The sequence below is a fragment of the Ambystoma mexicanum genome, chromosome 6q (assembly GCF_040938575.1).
Source record: "Ambystoma mexicanum isolate Mex_15411 chromosome 6q, UKY_AmexF1_1, whole genome shotgun sequence".
Taxonomy (NCBI): domain Eukaryota; kingdom Metazoa; phylum Chordata; class Amphibia; order Caudata; family Ambystomatidae; genus Ambystoma; species Ambystoma mexicanum.
The window spans coordinates 31,811,581-31,830,243 of record NC_090937.1 but is presented as its reverse complement, the minus strand read 5'-3'; the positions used below and the strand labels follow the sequence as shown (position 1 = coordinate 31,830,243).

The 18,663-nt window shown below is 46.3% G+C and overlaps 1 protein-coding gene across 5 annotated transcripts in view; it reads left to right on the top strand.

Moving 5' to 3' along the window:
- The window catches only part of WDFY3 (WD repeat and FYVE domain containing 3), a 2,538,776-nt gene that overhangs the window by 560,424 nt on the left and 1,959,689 nt on the right, over positions 1-18,663 (top strand). For all 5 annotated transcript variants that reach the window (XM_069630405.1, XM_069630406.1, XM_069630403.1 and 2 more), the window contains one exon: positions 13,892-14,359. In XM_069630405.1, coding sequence (XP_069486506.1) covers positions 13,892-14,359 — 468 coding nt within the window. The remainder of the gene's footprint in view (positions 1-13,891; positions 14,360-18,663) is intronic.

Below are 18,663 nucleotides of genomic sequence, written 5' to 3'. Positions count from 1 at the left end.
GGTTCAAATTAAAAGCGATACAAGAGGTAGATATATATTCATTAAAGTGAATTGGCAACAGCACAGTTACTGTGGTAAGTCAGACATAAGAGAAGGATATGAAGACATGTTTTCTATTGGTTCAGGTTTATCAAAGAAATGCCTGTCCTATCCCTACCTCTATGGTGGTGGTTGCCCATTCTTCATAACAACAAAAATGGTGCTTGTCAGGATGTCTTGCAAAATAACATTTGTCCTCTGTCCCAAACCTTTTCTATCCTATTGCCTCACCTTACCATTATTGATAAAGAAATGTTAGCCTATAAAAGTATTGTACTCTCCTCTCGGCTGGCTACGTCACCTCCACCCACTTGTATTTTGCAGTTCTTTTCCTTATGGTTCAGGCCGCAGCCTGCAGATACAGTTCAAAACAGTCTCTCTGTTTTTCCTGACTCTCTGTAAAAGGGGACTCCTGGCCCCCTCACCAAAGTTCTACTCCTCTCAAAATGTGTTGTCTTTAGTTGCAATATTCGTTCTTGTAGTTCAGTCACTTCTGTGTTACAGCAGGATTTTAACGCTGGATTCCGTTGTTTCTCTTGCTCAACCCTACAGGGTATCTCAATATTTCCTGTCTGTTAGCCCTGCAGGGGCTACCCGGCCTAACTGGTCATATGTGTAGTACAATGTCCTCACCCCCTCTAGCAGTAGTGGTTCGCTCAGCCTAGCATGGGCTATCCAACTTCACTGGCCACGTGCGTGGTAGAATACTCTCACCCATCCAGGGGTGATGGGTCTCTCATCCTGTTATAGGCTACTCAGCCTTGTCGGACGTGTGCATGATGTAATGTTTTCACCCCCTCCAGGGGCCCTGGGTCTCCCAGCCCTTCGTGGGCTTATACGGCCTTGTTTGGTGTGTGTGTTATAATGTCCTCATCCCCTCCTGGAGTGCTTCAGAGCTTCCTGCCCTCCTCTGTTCCCTAAGGATCGACTGCATACCTCTAGTTTGGTGGCGCTGTTAGTTGCAGGAGGCAGTAGATGCGGGTCATCTCTTGGCAAATCTTTGACTTGTTGTTGTGCCTTGGGCGCGTCGGTGTGTCGCGCCTCAGTCTCCCATTCCAGGGCACCTGGGATCATGGGGCGCTCTGGCCTCCTCGGTTCGGCAGCGTTCCGCAGACTGCAGGATTCCTCTGCCCACCATGTATCCGATGTAGTTCTGCCTCCAGGATCGATCTGCCCAGCGTTACAGCGCAGGCTTCCACTGTCTGCGGGCTGGCTCAAGCTGACTCTTCCACCGCAGGTACAGCTTTAGTCCTTTTACATTCTTCTTCAAAACAAGAGAGGAAACAGGATTGGTTCCGTGTCTCCTGAACAGAGGTAAGCAGAGTGGGGTCCGCCGCCAAGCCCTTCCTAGTTAATAAAAGGGCCCTCTACATTGTAACGTGATTCATTCCGGTTACCAGACATTTGGTCGAAAAAAATTGGTCGACCAGACAAATGGTCGAACCAATTTGGTCGAAAACCAAATGGTCGAATTTTTTTTTTTTTTGGGGGGGGGGTCCCCCCCCCAACACCCTTTTTTTTTTCTAAAAACCCATTTTTGTAAAAAACGAAAACCCAAAAAATAAATATATAATTAAAAAAAAATTCGACCATTTGGTTTTCGACCAAATTGCGTCGACCAAATGTCATTCGACCAGTTTTAGGTCGACCAAATGTCTGGACACCATTCATTCCCCATATAACTCCCAAAACAATGGCTTTTCTGTCTCAAGGGAAGGTGTAGTGTCAACCTTACTTGGGACCGCCTTGTCCCTGGCGGTGGGGGAACCCCATTTAGATCCTGCTTGCCCTGTCCCCTAGGAAGTATATTGCATAGCAGGCTCACTACCCTAGTCCCAAAGGGGTGGCATCCCCTTGAGGAAAAGGGACGTATTCCCTCGATTTGTCGCAGTACAGTCTCCTCAATCTTTGCCCAGAACTATGGGAAAGCAAGCTTCCTGAAGCAGATGTAATGTGAATTCAAAACCTTTTGGCAATGGGGAGGTAATTTTGGCTGGTGAAGTAAACCTGGTTGTTGATACTGGGAAAGATGGGCATCATCAGAGGTCGCTATACAGAGGGGGTACCATGATTGCTACTGTGAAGAATAATCTGACAGTGGTCTGATTGATACATGGAGGTATTGGCATACTGCAGAGAAAGTTTATTCTTTTTACTCCAATGTATGCAAGTCATATTCTCGCATAGATTTGATATTTTCCACTTCAGGAACTGTGCAAATGCTAGTTGCTACTGAAATGTATATGATAGCGATGTCGGGTCATGATCGGGCTCATTTTAAGTGTGTGGAGCATGGGTGGGGGGTTTAGGAGAAAGTGGGAGTGGAGGTTTGAAAACTACATTTTGAGGAACAAAGCGATTGAAACAAAGAATTGAAACTGAAATAACCTGATTGAATAGAAATACTGCCAGAGAAGTGTCAAAGGCTGAGGTGTGGGATAGATTCAAAGATGACCTGAGGGAGAAACTCCGGGAGATGGCAAAAGCAGCGGGAACTCTACACAGGAGAGCACAAAAGGAATAGTCTATAAAAATATTGAATCTCAAGAATAAACGCAAATTATCGGATTGTTATGGGATTATAAAATAATGGCAAAAGCAAGCGGTCAGCTGTTGATTGTTCTCAATAAAAAGGCTGAAATGAATATTTTACTGGAAAGGTTCTATCGCAGGTTCCCTCTCTCCTCCCGATTTACAATGGAAATCCCTAATTCCACCATGGCTGGAACCTGGGAGCTTTAAGAGCTGGTTGACTGGGACAGCAGCAAAACTGAGACTTGTTTAAAAAAGAAATTGGGCAGTCAAATGTAAGAGAGAGTGCGACCCTCATCCATATAAAAACTGGCTAATGACCATGTGGTTAACATTCACACAAAATTAAGTGGTCCACAGATCTGGGAAAGGAATCTACCGAAGAGGATTAGGCGTAGCCTCCTCATCCATTTATATCTATTTAGGAAGCATCCAAAAACGAGAATTAAAAGAGAAGATAGTGATATTTGGCACTTTACACCTTTAAAATTTCATAACATTGTTTTGGGTAGATCTGAGTCATGTTGGAGGGATTGCTGTTAGTTTGGATACATTTTTTTTTCATATGTCTGGATTTCCCACAAAGGCACACATTTTGGAAAGCAATAAAATCCAGAATTTACAATATTATTGGGGACGGGGGCTGAGGGAATACCACAACGTCTAGCTTTCTCATTGTTGGATCTCAATCAGGAGAAGGAAAAGAGCACAAGGGGCTGTTATTTATGTTTCTGTCAGTGTGTGCCAAGTGGTGTATAGTGAGGCAATGAATGAAACTAACACCCTACCCCCAGCCCCTAAGATTTGCCATGGTATTAAAAAATACTGGAGATGAATTCCAAGATGGCCGCCGGCAGTGGAGGTCGCGTCTACAGGTTCATGAACAGGACCCATCGCCGCAACACCCGAGAGACAGGGGACAAGGTGGCGATTTGAGATTGCCCCAGCAACACCCCCTCCTGGTGAAGTTAGACACCAAGAGAAGCGACCGCCCCTCTCCCACCGAGGGAGACCTTGGCAGCCGAGCGGAGGAGACCGCGCAGTGGTGGAGCCCCGGCCGAGCGGGGTCGCGGGGGGAAAACCGCCTACAGCCTACTCAGTGGAGAAGAGAAACGAGAGCCGGTCCGGCACCAAGAAGAAATTGCGCACCAACACAGAGGTACAGCGCTGGGAGCAGAGCGGCCGCAGGAGCACCTGTACACCACCCGCGCGGGGCGCGAGCGGCCCTACCCCGTGAGAGGGCCGGCGGGAGGCACAGCGCAGACAGGGGGAGACGGGCAGCGGACCCACGACAAGGGGATACCACCCGGCACATAAGGCCACGAACAGGCAGGGGTAATCAAACAAGGCGCTGGCCCAAGAACGGATGAGTGCCGCCCCCTCCCCCCATCTCCGCCTAATAATATAAAGCACATAAAGCAGTTGGGGGACCTATAGGAGGGGGAATAAGACCCCAGTATAACTCAGGGCACCCCCACACCCAAGGAGGACATAGGAGTCGCAACAACACTCCCCTTGATACAAAAAGACCCACGCACAGTATAAGGCCACGGAGCCCCGGCGGCAGGAGCACGATAAAAAGGGACAGGTCCAGCAGACTCGTGGGGGACCGAACATAGCCCTTCCACCACTGCCACCAGCCACCCTCACAAACCAGGAAGAAGTCACGAGCAAAGGGGAAAGGGGGCCCCTCTCAACCCACACCGCAATCCCACAAACGGGACACAAGTTTGCTACAATTGTGGTCCTCGGACGCTCTGGCAGTCCCAAAAGACAGGCCAGGAGAAGAACCCTCTATTGACACGAACCTCCCAAACCAGAGTGCTCTCCCCCCGACAAAGGACGATATGAGGGCCTGGTTCATGGAGCTCCAGGACAAGTTTATGTCCACAGTCCAGGACCAATTCGCCTCAATGAGGAACGAGATGAAGCAGGCGGTACAAGAGTTGAAAATAGATGTGGCCAAGCTGGAGGAAAGGACGGACACCGTAGAGAGGATCGTACAAAACATAGAAGAGGAAGCGAAACAAAACAGTGAAACACAAGAACACCTGATTCGGCTCACACATATCCTGGAAATTCAATGCGAAGATCTGGAGAACCGTTCCCGCAGATCCAACATCCGCATTAAGTATGTCCCCGAATCGGTGACGGACAAAGACCTCAAGACCGCGATACAAGAGGTGTTCAGAGATATAATCGAAGCACAAGAATCAGAGAACATTGGGCTAGACAGAGTCCATAGGGTGGGTCCGAGAAGAACCGGCGCCCCAGGGGAGAGACCGAGGGACGTATTAGCAGCACTCACGTCCTACCCACAGAAGGAACTGATCCTAAGGAAAGCGAGGCAGCTAGATCACAGGATGAATGGAGTGGAAATACAATTGTACCAAGCCCTGGCCTCAGCAACACTCTTAAAAAGAAGGGAGATGGCCCCACTGCTGAGGGAATTGGTGGCGAAAGAAATCAGATACAAATGGACGTTCCCATTCGGCCTACTATTCGAGTGGGAGGGCAAGGAGAAGAGTGACCACCTGCGAGGAAGGCCTCCAGATAATGGACAAGCAGATGGAGGAGACGGAAGCGAGAGATGTCAGGACGAAAGGGCAGACTCACAAAAGGCTGAGAGGATGGGAAGTGGTGAGACAAAAGAAGAAACCAAATGGATGGGGGAACGCAGGGAAGCCAACAGGGGACCATTAGAGATAATCAATCAGGACAGTCAGCTCATCCTCCCTGAAGGGAGAGGGCGGAAGAAGATTAACCAGAAGAACCTCGGATTACCAAGTAGAATGAGGCATTGGCGGGGGACCGGGAGGGACGAAGCCTAGGTCTAAGGATGATGCAGGGTTTAGGACCCCCAGCACAGTTAATCCCGAGCTATGAGAGGGCAGGGAGCGATAGGCGCAACGCCCTAGCAACCATAGGTGCCTGGGCCCTCCTCGGGATCGAAGTTGAATTCATGTTAATAGTTGGGGGGGGAGTTGGGAAGTCGGGGGGGGGGGGGGAGCAGGGTGGGGGTCAATCCGGAAGATGGAAGGGATCACAGTATACGGGAACGATAACTGAACCAGCAGAGTAGAAGGGATGGGGAAGCTCAGAATATTTTCACAAAATGTAAGGGGGCTGAACTCACCGGTGAAAAGGAAAAAAATGGAGGCCCTGGTAAGAAGGGAAAAGGCGGACATTCTGCTCCTCCAGGAGACACACATTAAGGCCCAGGAAAGAAAGAAAGTACACCTCAGGGGATATACGATCTGGGCGCAGGCGAATGCAGGGGATAAAAGAGCAGGAGTGATGATTGCAGCTAAAGGGGGTCTAGTGGCAAACCTCATAGACACTCGGATAGACAGGGAAGGGAGGTTTGCATTTGTTAATATTTCTATAGAGCGCTACAGGCTCACCCTAGCGGCAATATACTCGCCGAACTCTGGGCAGGATGGATTTCTCCGGGACTCCCTGGGGAAACTAGAGGAATTTGCGATGGGAGAGGTAATACTGGGAGGAGACTTGAACTTGGCCTGGCAACCTCATCTAGACAGGAGTGCGGGGGGGAACGCAGGCACATGGGACTCCATCCAAACAATTAAAGCTAAGGATGGAACAGATGGCATTACGAGATGCCTGGAGGGAAATAATGGGCCAAGATGCTGGATTCACCTACTACTCGCACGTGCACAACACAATGTCGAGGATTGACTACTTCTGGGTGTCAGTGGGACTGGTGGGGAGGATCCAGGATATCGAAAAGGGAGCGATAGCGTTATCAGATCATGCCCCGCTATGGCTCGATGTACAGACCCCCGGAAGGGGAAGAGGCCTCTGGAAATGGAGATTGCCGCCTGACATTCTAATGGACCGGGTGCTGGGTGAGGAACTAAGGGACAAAATCAGGGAATACTTTGAACTAAATGACAATGGAGAAGTTCCACTGGGATCAGTTTGGTAAGCCTTTAAGGCTGTAACTCAGGGACATGTCGTAGCACTAAAGGCAGCCAAAGACAAACAGCATCAAGAATGGGAAAGAACGCTTGAGAAGAAACTAACAGACATACAGGAGGAGCTAACAGTCCATCCCACAAGAACCCTCAAGAAAGCAATGAAACACGTGCATGGACAACTAGAGATGCTCCGCAACAAAAAAGCTTAGAGATCCCTACTATCTCTAAAACAGCAATACTATGTCAAGGCCCAGCCACACTTCCCTGCACTGCCTACCTGCACTACGGGACTGTCTCTGTATCCTACAGCCCTTCTCCCGGCACTTACCTTGCACTTGCCACCAGCTGGCCCTATTATTTATCTTGTATTCTACTAACCATGTACTGCACTTCCTTGCACTTGCCACCAGCTGGCCCTATTATTTATCTGTTTCTCTACTAACCATGTACTGCACTTTCCCCTCTCCCCATGCACTTTTCCCAGTCCCCCCTACCCTTGCACTTGCGCGATCTGAATGACACTTGGCCTAGTAGGATCGTTGTCTGTCTCCCCTTGTTCCCCCCCTGCCTCGTCGTGCCTTGAAACACTTGTGTATAGGCGTATAACAAATGCCATATCATATAACAAAGCAGACAAATACCTAGCAAGACAACTTAGAGAAAAACAGAAAGCAATGACGATATTGAACGTCAAAGATGCACATGGAGAGCCTCATACAAACACAAAGGACATAGGGGCGGCCTTTAAGGCTTTCTACCAAGATCTATATGCAACGGAGCACCCGGATGAAGAGAAACAAGACAAGTTCCTACAATCTATTCCCATACCGACAATAACGGAAGAGGACAAACAGGCCCTCGAATCGAGGATCACAGAAGAAGAGGTCCACAGGGCAATAGCGGGCCTCCCAATCTCAAACGCACCAGGCCCGGATGGCTTCACAGCCCAGTTTTACAAAAAAATATGCGGACACATTAGTTCCGTTCCTGACAAGGTTGCTAAACACATTCAAGGACAGTGGAAACGTAACTTCATCCATGAATGAAGCAAAAGTCCTGGTGATCCACAAAACATGTAAAGACCCCACTCTCCCGGGCTCATATCGCCCGATAGCCCTAATAAACCTAGATGCCAAAATATATACTAGGGTACTGGCCGCCAGAATATCACCCCTCCTCCCGACCCTAATAAACACAAACCAATCGGGCTTCATCCCAGGTAGGCAAACACACGACAATTTAAGAAGAGTCATTCACCTTATAGGAAAAAATAGGCATTACCCACACACCAGCAATCCTACTCTCACTAGACACCGAAAAGGCCTTTGATTGGGTAGAATGGTCCATCCTCTTTAAAACGTTGAAGCACATGGGGTTCGGAGATCAATTCATAAATATGGTTAAAGCCAACTACAACTCCCCATCGGTAAGAATAGCAGTAAACGGAGAAGTCACGGATAGGGTGGAGATTTCAAGGGGTACGAAACAGGGATGCCCCCTATCACCTCTGCTATATGCTTTATTTTTGGAGCCTCTCCTAATCAAGATAAGGGATTCGGAGGGGGTAAGGGGGATCGAGATGGTGGGCAGGCAACATAAAGTTATCGCATATGCAGACATGCTTATGGCCCTGGAAGACCCAGGGAACTCTCTGACAAGAACCATAGAAATACTGGAGGAATTTGGGGCGATCTCAGGCCTGAAGATTAACAAGAATAAATCAGAGATCATTCTCCTTGCGGGAGACAAGGAGACACTAGAAACAGTGGCAGGCCGGCTAAGTCTAAAAACAGAGGAGGAGGGTATCAAATACCTGGGGGTGATGCTCACACACAGAGTGGACAAGATCTATAAGAACAACTACACACACCTCCTGGCTAGAGTCAGGCAGGATCTAGAAAGATGGTGCCCGCTCAGGATCTCATGGTGGGGTAGAATTCAATCAGTAAAAATGAACATACTCCCCAGGGTGCTCTACCATTTCCATGCCCTCCCAGTAACAGTCCCTAACTCCTTCTTCAAAGCACTCTCCATATCGCAATTTGTGTGGAACAGGAAACCCCCGAGGGTCTCCAGAGCCATTCTCACGGCACCAATCAAGGCAGGCGGAATGTCCCTCCCACACTTTAAAAAATATTATCAGGCAGCCCAACTCTGGATCCTCAAGGAATGGATGGGGGAAGACCAACAGACGATCTGGGTAACACAAGACAGGGCGGTCGGCAGGACCCCCCTGGAGGACCTACTGTGGAAACACAAACACCTGAACCTTCGAGTTAGTGAGGTCATGAGAACCACCCTCAGCGCATGGGACGACCAAACCAGGAAGGGTATCATGACCACCCCACTGGCCCCCTTCACGCCAATCTGCCGAAACCCTCAGTTCCCACCGGGACAGGAATTCGGCGGCTTTGAAAAATGGGAAACAGCAGGATGAAGGAAAATTGGTGAAATGATTCAGGACAATGAAATCCGAACTTTCGCGGTATGTAAAAATATGTGCAAACTAGCAGAAGTCGATGGTTATAGATACGAGTAAATAAAACACTGGCTAAGTACACCAGAGGTCTTCCAGGCGGCCACAAGGGACCTTACACCATTTGAAAAGTACATAATATCTAACCCAGGAGACAAAAAACTAGTGTCAACCCTTTATACCTTCATTAACACACAAGGAGAAGAAAACAAATGGACATACATGAGGAGATGGGAAGCCACGCTGGGGGAAGAAATAACCAGTCAACAATGGGAAGAACTTTGGGCAGGCATCCCAAAACTCACCCGAGCAGTCCAAACCAGAGAAATGTGGCAGAAAATAATCACCCAATGGCACTACACCCCAGAGAGGCTCAAATCAATGTACCCGGCAACGTCGGATCGCTGCTGGAGGGGGTGCCCGGACGCAGGAACCTGGAGGCATATCTGGTGGGACTGCCAGGGAGTAAAGGGCTTCTGGAAGGAAGTGTGATTGGAAATCATGAAAATATTCCCAGAGGCAGACCAAATGGGGGACAGAGTGTGGTTGTGCGGATTTAAAGACCCACAGGCCAAGAGACTCCACAAAGCACAATGGAGGAGCTTCATGGGCCTAGTTATCGCTGCATGGGCAACGATAGCTCAAAGCTGGAAGAAACGAGACCCGCCTCTGGTATACACCTGGCTGCAAAAGGTGTGGTCCCAAATGACCATGGAAAAGATCACGCACCATCTCCAGAACCAAAACAACTCCTTCATGAAGGAATGGGGACTAGTGCTGGAATATTTGAAATCAGACTACATGGAACAATGGTGCCCACACAACATTAAAATATCAGACATATACAGCACGTAAACATTCCAGAAGTGAAAAACCGATGAGGACCCAAACTCTTCCAGGGAGGGGGGGGGGGGTTGGGAGAAATATTTGTGTTGATGTTTATTTTTGTACCAGAAAAAAAATAAAAACATGTTTAAAAAAAAAAAAAATACTGGGGATTTTAATTATGGACAGGCACACGTCTTTGATTAGGGAAACACAAAATGTGATAAGATCTAGTCTTTTTTTCTTGCTATACGCCTTGAAGGACAATTTTTAACTGGATATGCCTAAAAGACCTAAGGCATTCTAATACTATTTGATCATTATAGTTACAAATTAGTAAGTATTTTGTTATTTCTAATTTCTTGGTGATGTACAAGTTGTGGGAGTTCATTTTTCTTTGTATTTGCAATTTGTTATTCTGTTTGAAATGCAGAACAATAGTGTGTGGGTTCTTTTGAGCTAAGATGAGACACATTGGACACTTTAAACAATGTACTTGCCCTATGATTGGTTCTCTACATTTCTCAATAAAGAAATAGTTCAAAGGAAATTGTGTCTTGCGTGAATTTGGTTGCACATCTTATTTTACCTCCCCAGATAAAGTTTGCTTCAGCAAAATATGTTCTCTGAAACAAAAAAAGTATTCGGTAATAATGGGCAATAAATCTGGGCTGGTATTCTTAGTAACACTAACATTTTGGCGCTATAAGTCATTGAAAAAAGGCCACATTGTTGAAGTGACACCCACTCTTTTACAGAATTCATAGATTTAAGTGTGGCATTTGACATGGTAAATCACTTTAAACTTTATTGCAACGATGATGAATTGACTAGTCTGTTGTATTTTGTAAAATTCTTGCATGATGATGCAAAAATTCTGGTGCACTGGGACAGAGGAGCAGTGACAAAAGAAATGTCAGTGCATCATAAACTGAAGCCGATCTGCGTTTCTGCACAAAATCTCTTTAACCTGTTATTTAGCCAATTTATCCACTCATTTTAGTTTAGTTAGATACTTGGCACCAAAGCTGGGAGACACATCAATAACATGGCTAGCCTGCGCGCCGACTACCTAGTTATTACGGACATGGCAGAGATAGGCCTCAAGAGATGACTTACTGCTTTATGGAATCTTTTTACTATAAATCTATAAATGAGCATTAATAAAAACAAAAATTGTGCGATTTACCCACCATGATAAAAGGCACTAAGGGATCTGAAGTATCTGATACATTTAGAAGCCACAGTTTACGGCACGTTTCTGGGAATTCTGCAATCAACTCCAATCTAAACATTCAATGCAGAACTGGGCTGAGCCATCTGGTACACTGTTGCAAGAATAAAAAGCCCTCACGTTTGTTAAAAATATAGTTTCAGTGGAAAACAGCTCTATATTTCTCTTAATTCAATGGGAAATGGTCTTGAAAAACTAATATCGTTACATATACAAACGTTATGTGCAGAATTCGGATTTGCGAAAGTTGACATTATGGGAAACTCCATGGTTCAGGCCTTCGCTAAGCAAGAAATTACTGAAGAACAGGGATTGGGAAATTACTAAAGGGGAGTTACAATGTAACAAAGGTTTAACTAAATATTCTAAAATTTTGGAAGATCATAATGAATTGGCCCTTTATTGGACATTTTCTCTCATGGCCTAAGATGTAGCAATATACTGAATTTCAATTCAATGAGTTATCTACCTTAGAAATACTTGGTGTGCAAGTGAATACGCCATGACATAGTGTTGGGAGGGACTCAAGGGTATGCCAGAGTATGGCTGGGGGTCTGCCAACTTCGAGGGCCCAACAACTTCCCCAGAACAAACAGAGGACTCAGCCAACGGCAAGTAGTACTACGGTTTATTGCAAATAAAACCAACAGGGATCAATGCAAGAAAACAGGAATTCTCTGGTACATCTCAGCTCTTCATGGCGTGCAGCATAGTTTTGTGCGACTGTCGTCATCACTTGGGCCCTTCCCCAAAAAACCTATCAGCATGAGGGATTGGGATTTGAGAATATTACTACCTTTAGGGGACCCTATAGGAATTATTCTACTGGTCCTTGCATGTCAGGTGACTGGCCTGTCCCATCCCCAAGAAACTATCCATTACATTGTTGCAGAGTAGTGGGCTTAATATTGGTTCATGCCCCTTGACATCCACCCCAGGGTTTCTATTCTGTGATTGGCTATAGCTGATTTCCCCAGGCCTGGGATTGGAATCGGTTCTCAGCTCTCTGTGCACCGCTTTAAGGTGATGTGAAATGATTGTGTCTGCATTGTAACTTGTGTGTACCACCTTTGCCTATGAGAATGTGCTCTTCACGTTGCAACACTTGTTGCAGTCTGCATCTGACTTGCTTTCCCACTATGGGTGAATGTCCATTGTTTCATCTGGCTGTACCACGTGTTTAGGGACCACAAAACCAAGCTCTTCAGCTTGCGATTATGAGGATTTATTCTGTTTCTCTGCAGCTGGTCCCCTGATTGAAATTTATCTATGCATCTCTGACCTTGGCCGTGAGTCTGCTTCATGCTCCATGCAGCCTCGTCTCCGGTCCTGTGGCTCTTGGGCCTTCTTTAACTTTCCATAGACGTTTAATGTGGTTTCTACATGTTCATGTTATCCTAGGTACTGTATACATTAGTTACACTGGGTCCTACCAGGTTTCATGTAGTCCCATAGGGTTGTTCGCATTAAGCTTCTGCAAGCTTGCTCAGGATCTCTTGTGCCTTGCGGTTTCTGCGTTACTGCATTTGGCTTATGCGAAAATAATAAAAGCATTGACAGCAAGTTCTTCTGTATACGAGTGTGTTTGTGTGATGTGGTGCAGGACTTTGAATGTGCTTCATGTCTAAAGCTGCTTTGTCGTGGTGTCACTAATGATGTCGGCATCGTGGCTTCTTGATGCTCAGTCGAGACTGTCCATATAGGTTTCTCTGTCCATGATCTCTGGTTCTTCTCCTACACAGGTAAAGACTTGCATTCTATTCAGTCTGAATGGATGTCTGAGAGGATACCTTTCAGTGTACTTGTCGATCATTGGTGCACTTGGGATTCGTCCAAAATAAGATGGGTGGCTGGGAGCATTTCTGGCTCTTCGTCTTGACATGAATCTGGGGGTGAGGAGGGGCATCTGCAGGACCCTCTCTTCATTAGCAGGAAATGTTGATAGTGTACAGAGGACTTTGTACAAACTTAAGATTGCATATATAACTATAGATGAATTAAGATGCATAATATTGGCACAACATGTCCAAGACTCTCAGAAACTTAAATTGGGACAGTTTTCGAGAAAGTTGATGCATCAAGGTACTGGGTTGATTTGAGTCATTTTACGATATCAAAGTGTTATAGAAGGCGTTATAAATTAACAGAATGTTGGCATTTTTAAAAAAAAATTACTACTGATTTTTTTACATTTTATTTGACTTCCCAGACAATCTGATTAAGTGTTTGTTTTAAAAAAAAAAAGGCTATACATTAAAATGTGAAATGTTTGAAAAATGTATTGGAAGGACTTTTAAGATAGAAAACTGAATTAAGTTGGTTTGACCTAACAGATAGAGGATGTTTTGACCAGTTCTTAAGTTATCAGTTTTCTACTAAATGATGATTCATAATTACACATGACCATCCCAACAACAAATTTTGATTAGACGAAGTAAAGATTTGTAACTTGTGTGAACATATTTAGAGTTAACATTTAGATTGGATGATTTAAGAATAGTTTTATTCTTCTTCAGTTTATTTCCACAGAGCTTGCCAAATTCCTGGCAGCAGGATACATATTTGATAAAGCCTGTTCTGGTGCAGGTGTACAGAAAGAGACATCATCCATGTATAATTTGTATTAACTGCTCAGGGTACATCCTTTCATTAGTGAGGTCTAGAGATACTGACCAAGTGATTTCAACTGAAGTCTATGCACCCAAAGCTTTAGTAAAAATTCTAAACAGTTATAAGTGCATGAAAGACAAACCTATGAATTGAGATCTGGTAGGCTGCAGTGAGATACATGTGTTTCTTAACTCTTGAAGTGACATTAATCTGTTTTCCTTCCCATAATTATAGGTCACAGCATAAAAAATATCCAAGCATTTGCTGTCCTCCAGAACACATTTCTGAAGGCCAACACAAGTTACCTTGCACAGGTCATCCTTGATGCCATCACAAACATTTATATTGCGGACGGTGCAAACTACTTCATCCTGGAGCCGCAGCACACATTATCCCAGTTTGCAGAGAAGATCTCCAAGCTACCCGAAGTTCAAACCAAATATTTTGAGATGCTGGAGTTTGTCGTTTTCAGCTTGAACTACATCCCATGCAAGGAGCTGATCAGCGTCAGCATCCTCCTGAAAGGCAACGCCTCATACCCATGCAGCATTGCAGCCATGAAAACATTGCTCAAGTTCACCCGTCATGACCTAATCTTCAAGGATGTATTCAGGGAAGTGGGCCTTGTGGAGGTAATGGTGAATCTTCTACACAAATATGCAGCACTTTTAAAAGATCCGGCTCAAGCTTTGAATGAACCAGGTATGGAACTTTTCTATAATTAATGCATTTAATTAGTTACTGTATGGAAATGATATTGAATTTCACCTTTGCAAGGCTAATCTTTAGGGTCACTATTGGTTCCTTCAAGAATCAAAGGTTTTGAATAATGAAACACTCTAATGTATTTGGGGAGTAATCCAATGGTGTATAACTCTTATTTAATTTCCCTCCAGCCTGAGTAATCAGTACCTCCTTATTGCTCGCCTTTAGTAAAGACAAGTAGGCCATGGCATATCCTTTTGTGAAATTTTGGAGAAAATATGGCAATAATCAGAAGTGCATTACAGTTGCGTACCTTCTATTTGCGTTCGCCAAGAGGGTCTGTAGTTGAGGCCTACTGTAACGCTCACCTGGCTCCCACGGAGGCGCTGGTCTAGTCTGGGTTGCTGTGGCCTCTTCAAGCGTGATGCGCAGAACTCGGACCACCGATTGAACAGGACCCCCAAATCTTGCTTGTCTGGCCCGTAGGAATATCCTTCTGCAGATGAGAAAGGGGATTAACTGTCTGCAGAATAGTGTGCTTGCTCCCCCCTTTCCCCCTTCGTTCTTCTCTGACTTCCTCCAAAACCCCCGGTTTAAGCTCACCTTATGGTTTGGAAGGATGAACTCTCCATCCTGCTTCTGGTGCAGGGGCGCGCGTTCGTCCAGTTACTTCACTGGTTTTCAGAATGGCGCTGGCAAAATCCACTTGACTTTTCGGAGCGATACGCCGTAAGTATGAAGATTCAAAGGTTCAAGTGTGAGCCTCTTTTATGTTGTCTTCCTAACCTGTGATCTGTCCTTTATTTCAGGTGCAGAATGAAGGCGATGCGTTGAGGGGTTAAATGCCGATGGTAAAATCAGGTGAGTTAGTGATGATGGCGACCCCTCTAAATGTCTTTATAATTCCCCAGTAATGTCTTTTGTCCTTTCCCCATAGGGGCCGGGGTGCGGTACCTGCCAACGAAGCGGCGCCGACCCGAAATGTGGAATGGTTCACCAAGAAAAGCCGGTAAGTATTTTGTCTGAAAATTCAGCTTTCCTCCTGTGTTCCCTCTGCTCACCTTTTGTCTCTTCTTCTCTCCCCTAGGTGCAGAGATGTGGCGACCGGTGCTGACAGCCGCGATGGAGCCGGGAGATGTCTCGAGGACAGGTGAGTGAAGCGCGGCGCTGCAGCGAGCAACGCAATGCTTTTAAATGGAAGTCTTTCTTCAAGAATGCTGGCGTGAAGATTCCGGATGCAGGTAAGAAGTTTGAATAAGTTCTTGGTTTTCACCTTTCTCTTCTCTTCTTTCCTTATAGGTGTTCCAGGTTTGAGGCGGGCGTGGCTGGAGTCCAGGTGCAGGAGCAGACACAGTGAGCGTTCAGCTGCTGGGATGCAGAACAACGCGAAGCACGTGTGGCTGTCCGGGCGTGGCTTAAATAGTCTTGGAAGAAGTCCCAGGTAAGTATTCTTCGACAGCCCCACCCAAGTAACAAAATAGTCCCTTCAGTAAAATAGTCCCTCCTAAACCTCATTTGGCTTGGGTCTTCATGCAGCATGGTCTGCATCAGGTGAGTATGCAGCATGGTCTGCATCAGGTAAGTGCACCAAACACTTTCCTTTATGAGCCTGGCGCCTATGGCGCCAGGACTGATGTCCAACATGAGCCTGGCGCCAAAGGCGCCAGGACAGAGTCCAAAGAGCCCCTATAAGGGGCGCTGGGCTTTTACCCGGGGGCATGATGCCTGCTCCCGGGGGTGCTGGGCCTGGCCTGGTGCTCCGGGGGTAGGCATCATGACACCTACCGAGAATGGGAAAGGGCAAACATACTTGTTTTTTTCCTAAAAGGTCTTTTGCATGTGCTCTCTACAACTCTAGGCTTTTTGAAATTACCATTTAAAAAACTGTGTGCAAAGAAGCATAGGGTCTCCGTAAATGGTAAAACTGATAGTGTGAAAGAAAGCAAAGCAGTTGTATTTCACTTGGATCAGTTGTTCATTTAATTGTTTAAATAAAATATACATGACATGTTTAAATTACTAAAGTGCAAGCTAAGTTCGCCAACGACTTTGGCAAAATGTGATGGCTGCGTTGGATTAATTGTGATCAGTGCAAAGCAATACAGGCAAAGCCTAAATCATCATCATCATCATCCAATCTTTATTTCGGCGTGTGCCTTAAAAGATTTTAACATTCAGAATTTAAATATACAACAAAGTCGCAGGAACTGATATCACATTTGTACTGATAAATAAAATTTAAAACTGTAATTGCAACGTTCTTAAAAGCAGGCCAGTACTAAGTCTCAATAGCATCAAACTATTTTTTTTAAATATTTTATTTTCATTTTCTTAAACATACAACAAAATCATCATTTCATTTATTTGATACATAATCACAATATCAAGTACATGTTCCAATCCATGAACTAATGAACCATTCCCAAACAACAACTCAAATATTACAACCTTCATTTCCCTTACCCTTTCACACCCCCTCCCCCTACCCACATTACAATTTGTAAAGGGAGGCTAATACATATCCAGGAATTTCCCACACGTTTTCTCTCAATTATGATTGCTTTTTTTCTCGACCATGGATGACTCTTTCCATCTCTCCCAATTTCAACATTTCTTCTGTCCATCCCTCCACTTCTGGAGGTATCCTCGACTGCCAACCTCTTAATATCAATTTCTTTGCAACTGATGCCCCCCTAAACAGCCATTTATTTGGGGGGGGGGGGAGTACTGAAATCCCCCAAGAGTTCCTCATTCCCTAGAATCTGGGTTTTAAAATCATAGTTTCAACAAACTGCAAAGATATTGGCCAACAAGAAATTTAAGTTCAGACGCTCATCAGCTTCTCATTATCCCCAAATTCCGCCTGAAACGCTTCAGTGGCCGGTCCTTTTGAGTGCTGGCGCCCAGCCTTTGGAATGCCCTCCCACTTGGCTTAAGAACTGTGGTCGACTGTCTTCCTTTCAATAGAGCCCTGAAGACGCACTTGTTTAATCTGTTTCTCCCTCCCTGCTAGAGCACTTGTTACATGAACACTCTGAGCCTGCCTTCTCTCGCTCACGTAGCGCCTAGACACCCTTGGGCCTTAGTTGCGCTTTATAAATTTAAATAAATAGTGTAGAGCTTGTCCTAGTGCATTGTCAAATATTTTACATATCTTCTTCCAAAAACCATTTACTCGTACACACTCCCACAGCATATGTTCTAATGTTCTCCAGCATGGGGTCTGGCATGGATTCACATGCTCATGAATATTCCCCGTCGTCAGGCCGGGAATCCTCGGTATATATCAGTATCAGTTTCGTTTCTGATCTGTCTTTCTTAGTAGTAACCAATCACTGGTCTCTGGGTCATACTGCCCCCAGCCAATGACTGCCCTCTCCATAAGCCCCGCCTCTGGCAGCCATCCTCTGATTTTTACCGCACGTTCAAGTGTTGGGAGTCCTCGTGCTGTAGTTCTCGAGCTTTTGCTGCGTTTTGCGCTTTTTTCAGGAGATTTTTCTCATTTTACGGTTAAATAGAGCCTCAAGCTCCACCGTTTCTACATCCGATCAACGGGGACCCGTTTCGGAGTTTCTACGCCCCTTAAGGGTGAAGATTTCGTCGAGTTATGCTTTTGGAGGATTCCAGAAGTTCCGAGGCCTACCCCGGACATGGCCCAGGAGAAAGGAAGCTCGAGGCCCGGGAAGCTGTTCAGGACCTGCCCTGGATGTCGGAGCGGACCATGAAGGATCGCCACCTCCGTCTCGCCAACTGGCTGGAAGGGAAGAGTCCGTCAGGCGAGAAGAAGAAGAAGTCGTCCGAGCGGTCTTCTAAGTCCTGTGAGGGCGCCCCGGCGACAGGGGCCCAACAAAAGGCCAATCACTGCGAGTCCGCGGGCGCCGGGAGCGCTGAACGGTCTGGCTCCTTGGCTGCCAGGCACGGCGCATCCTCCCCAGCGCCATCAACCACGAGCCAACGCTCTGGCTTGGGTAAGAGGAATTGCGAGAACCCGGCGAAGCTTCTGGAGAGGCCCTGGTCGATCTCGGAAGATTCCGGCAGAGGGGTTCGAGTCTCGGACCCTCCCCCCAAGGTGAAGGCCCCAGGCGTGCAGAAAGTGACAACAGCCTTAATTCACCCTGCTAAGACCTCGATTGAGGATGTCGCAGCGGCCCTGGCTCAGCCTGTGGAGGCTACGCCAGTGGAGGCGACCTCAGGATCCAGAGTCTCCCTGCCACCGCGGAGGGAGTCGTCTTTCAGGCCCATCGAGAAGACCCCCACGAAGTCCCCGTTGGAAAAAGAGTGGGAGGGGCAGGTGGCCATCG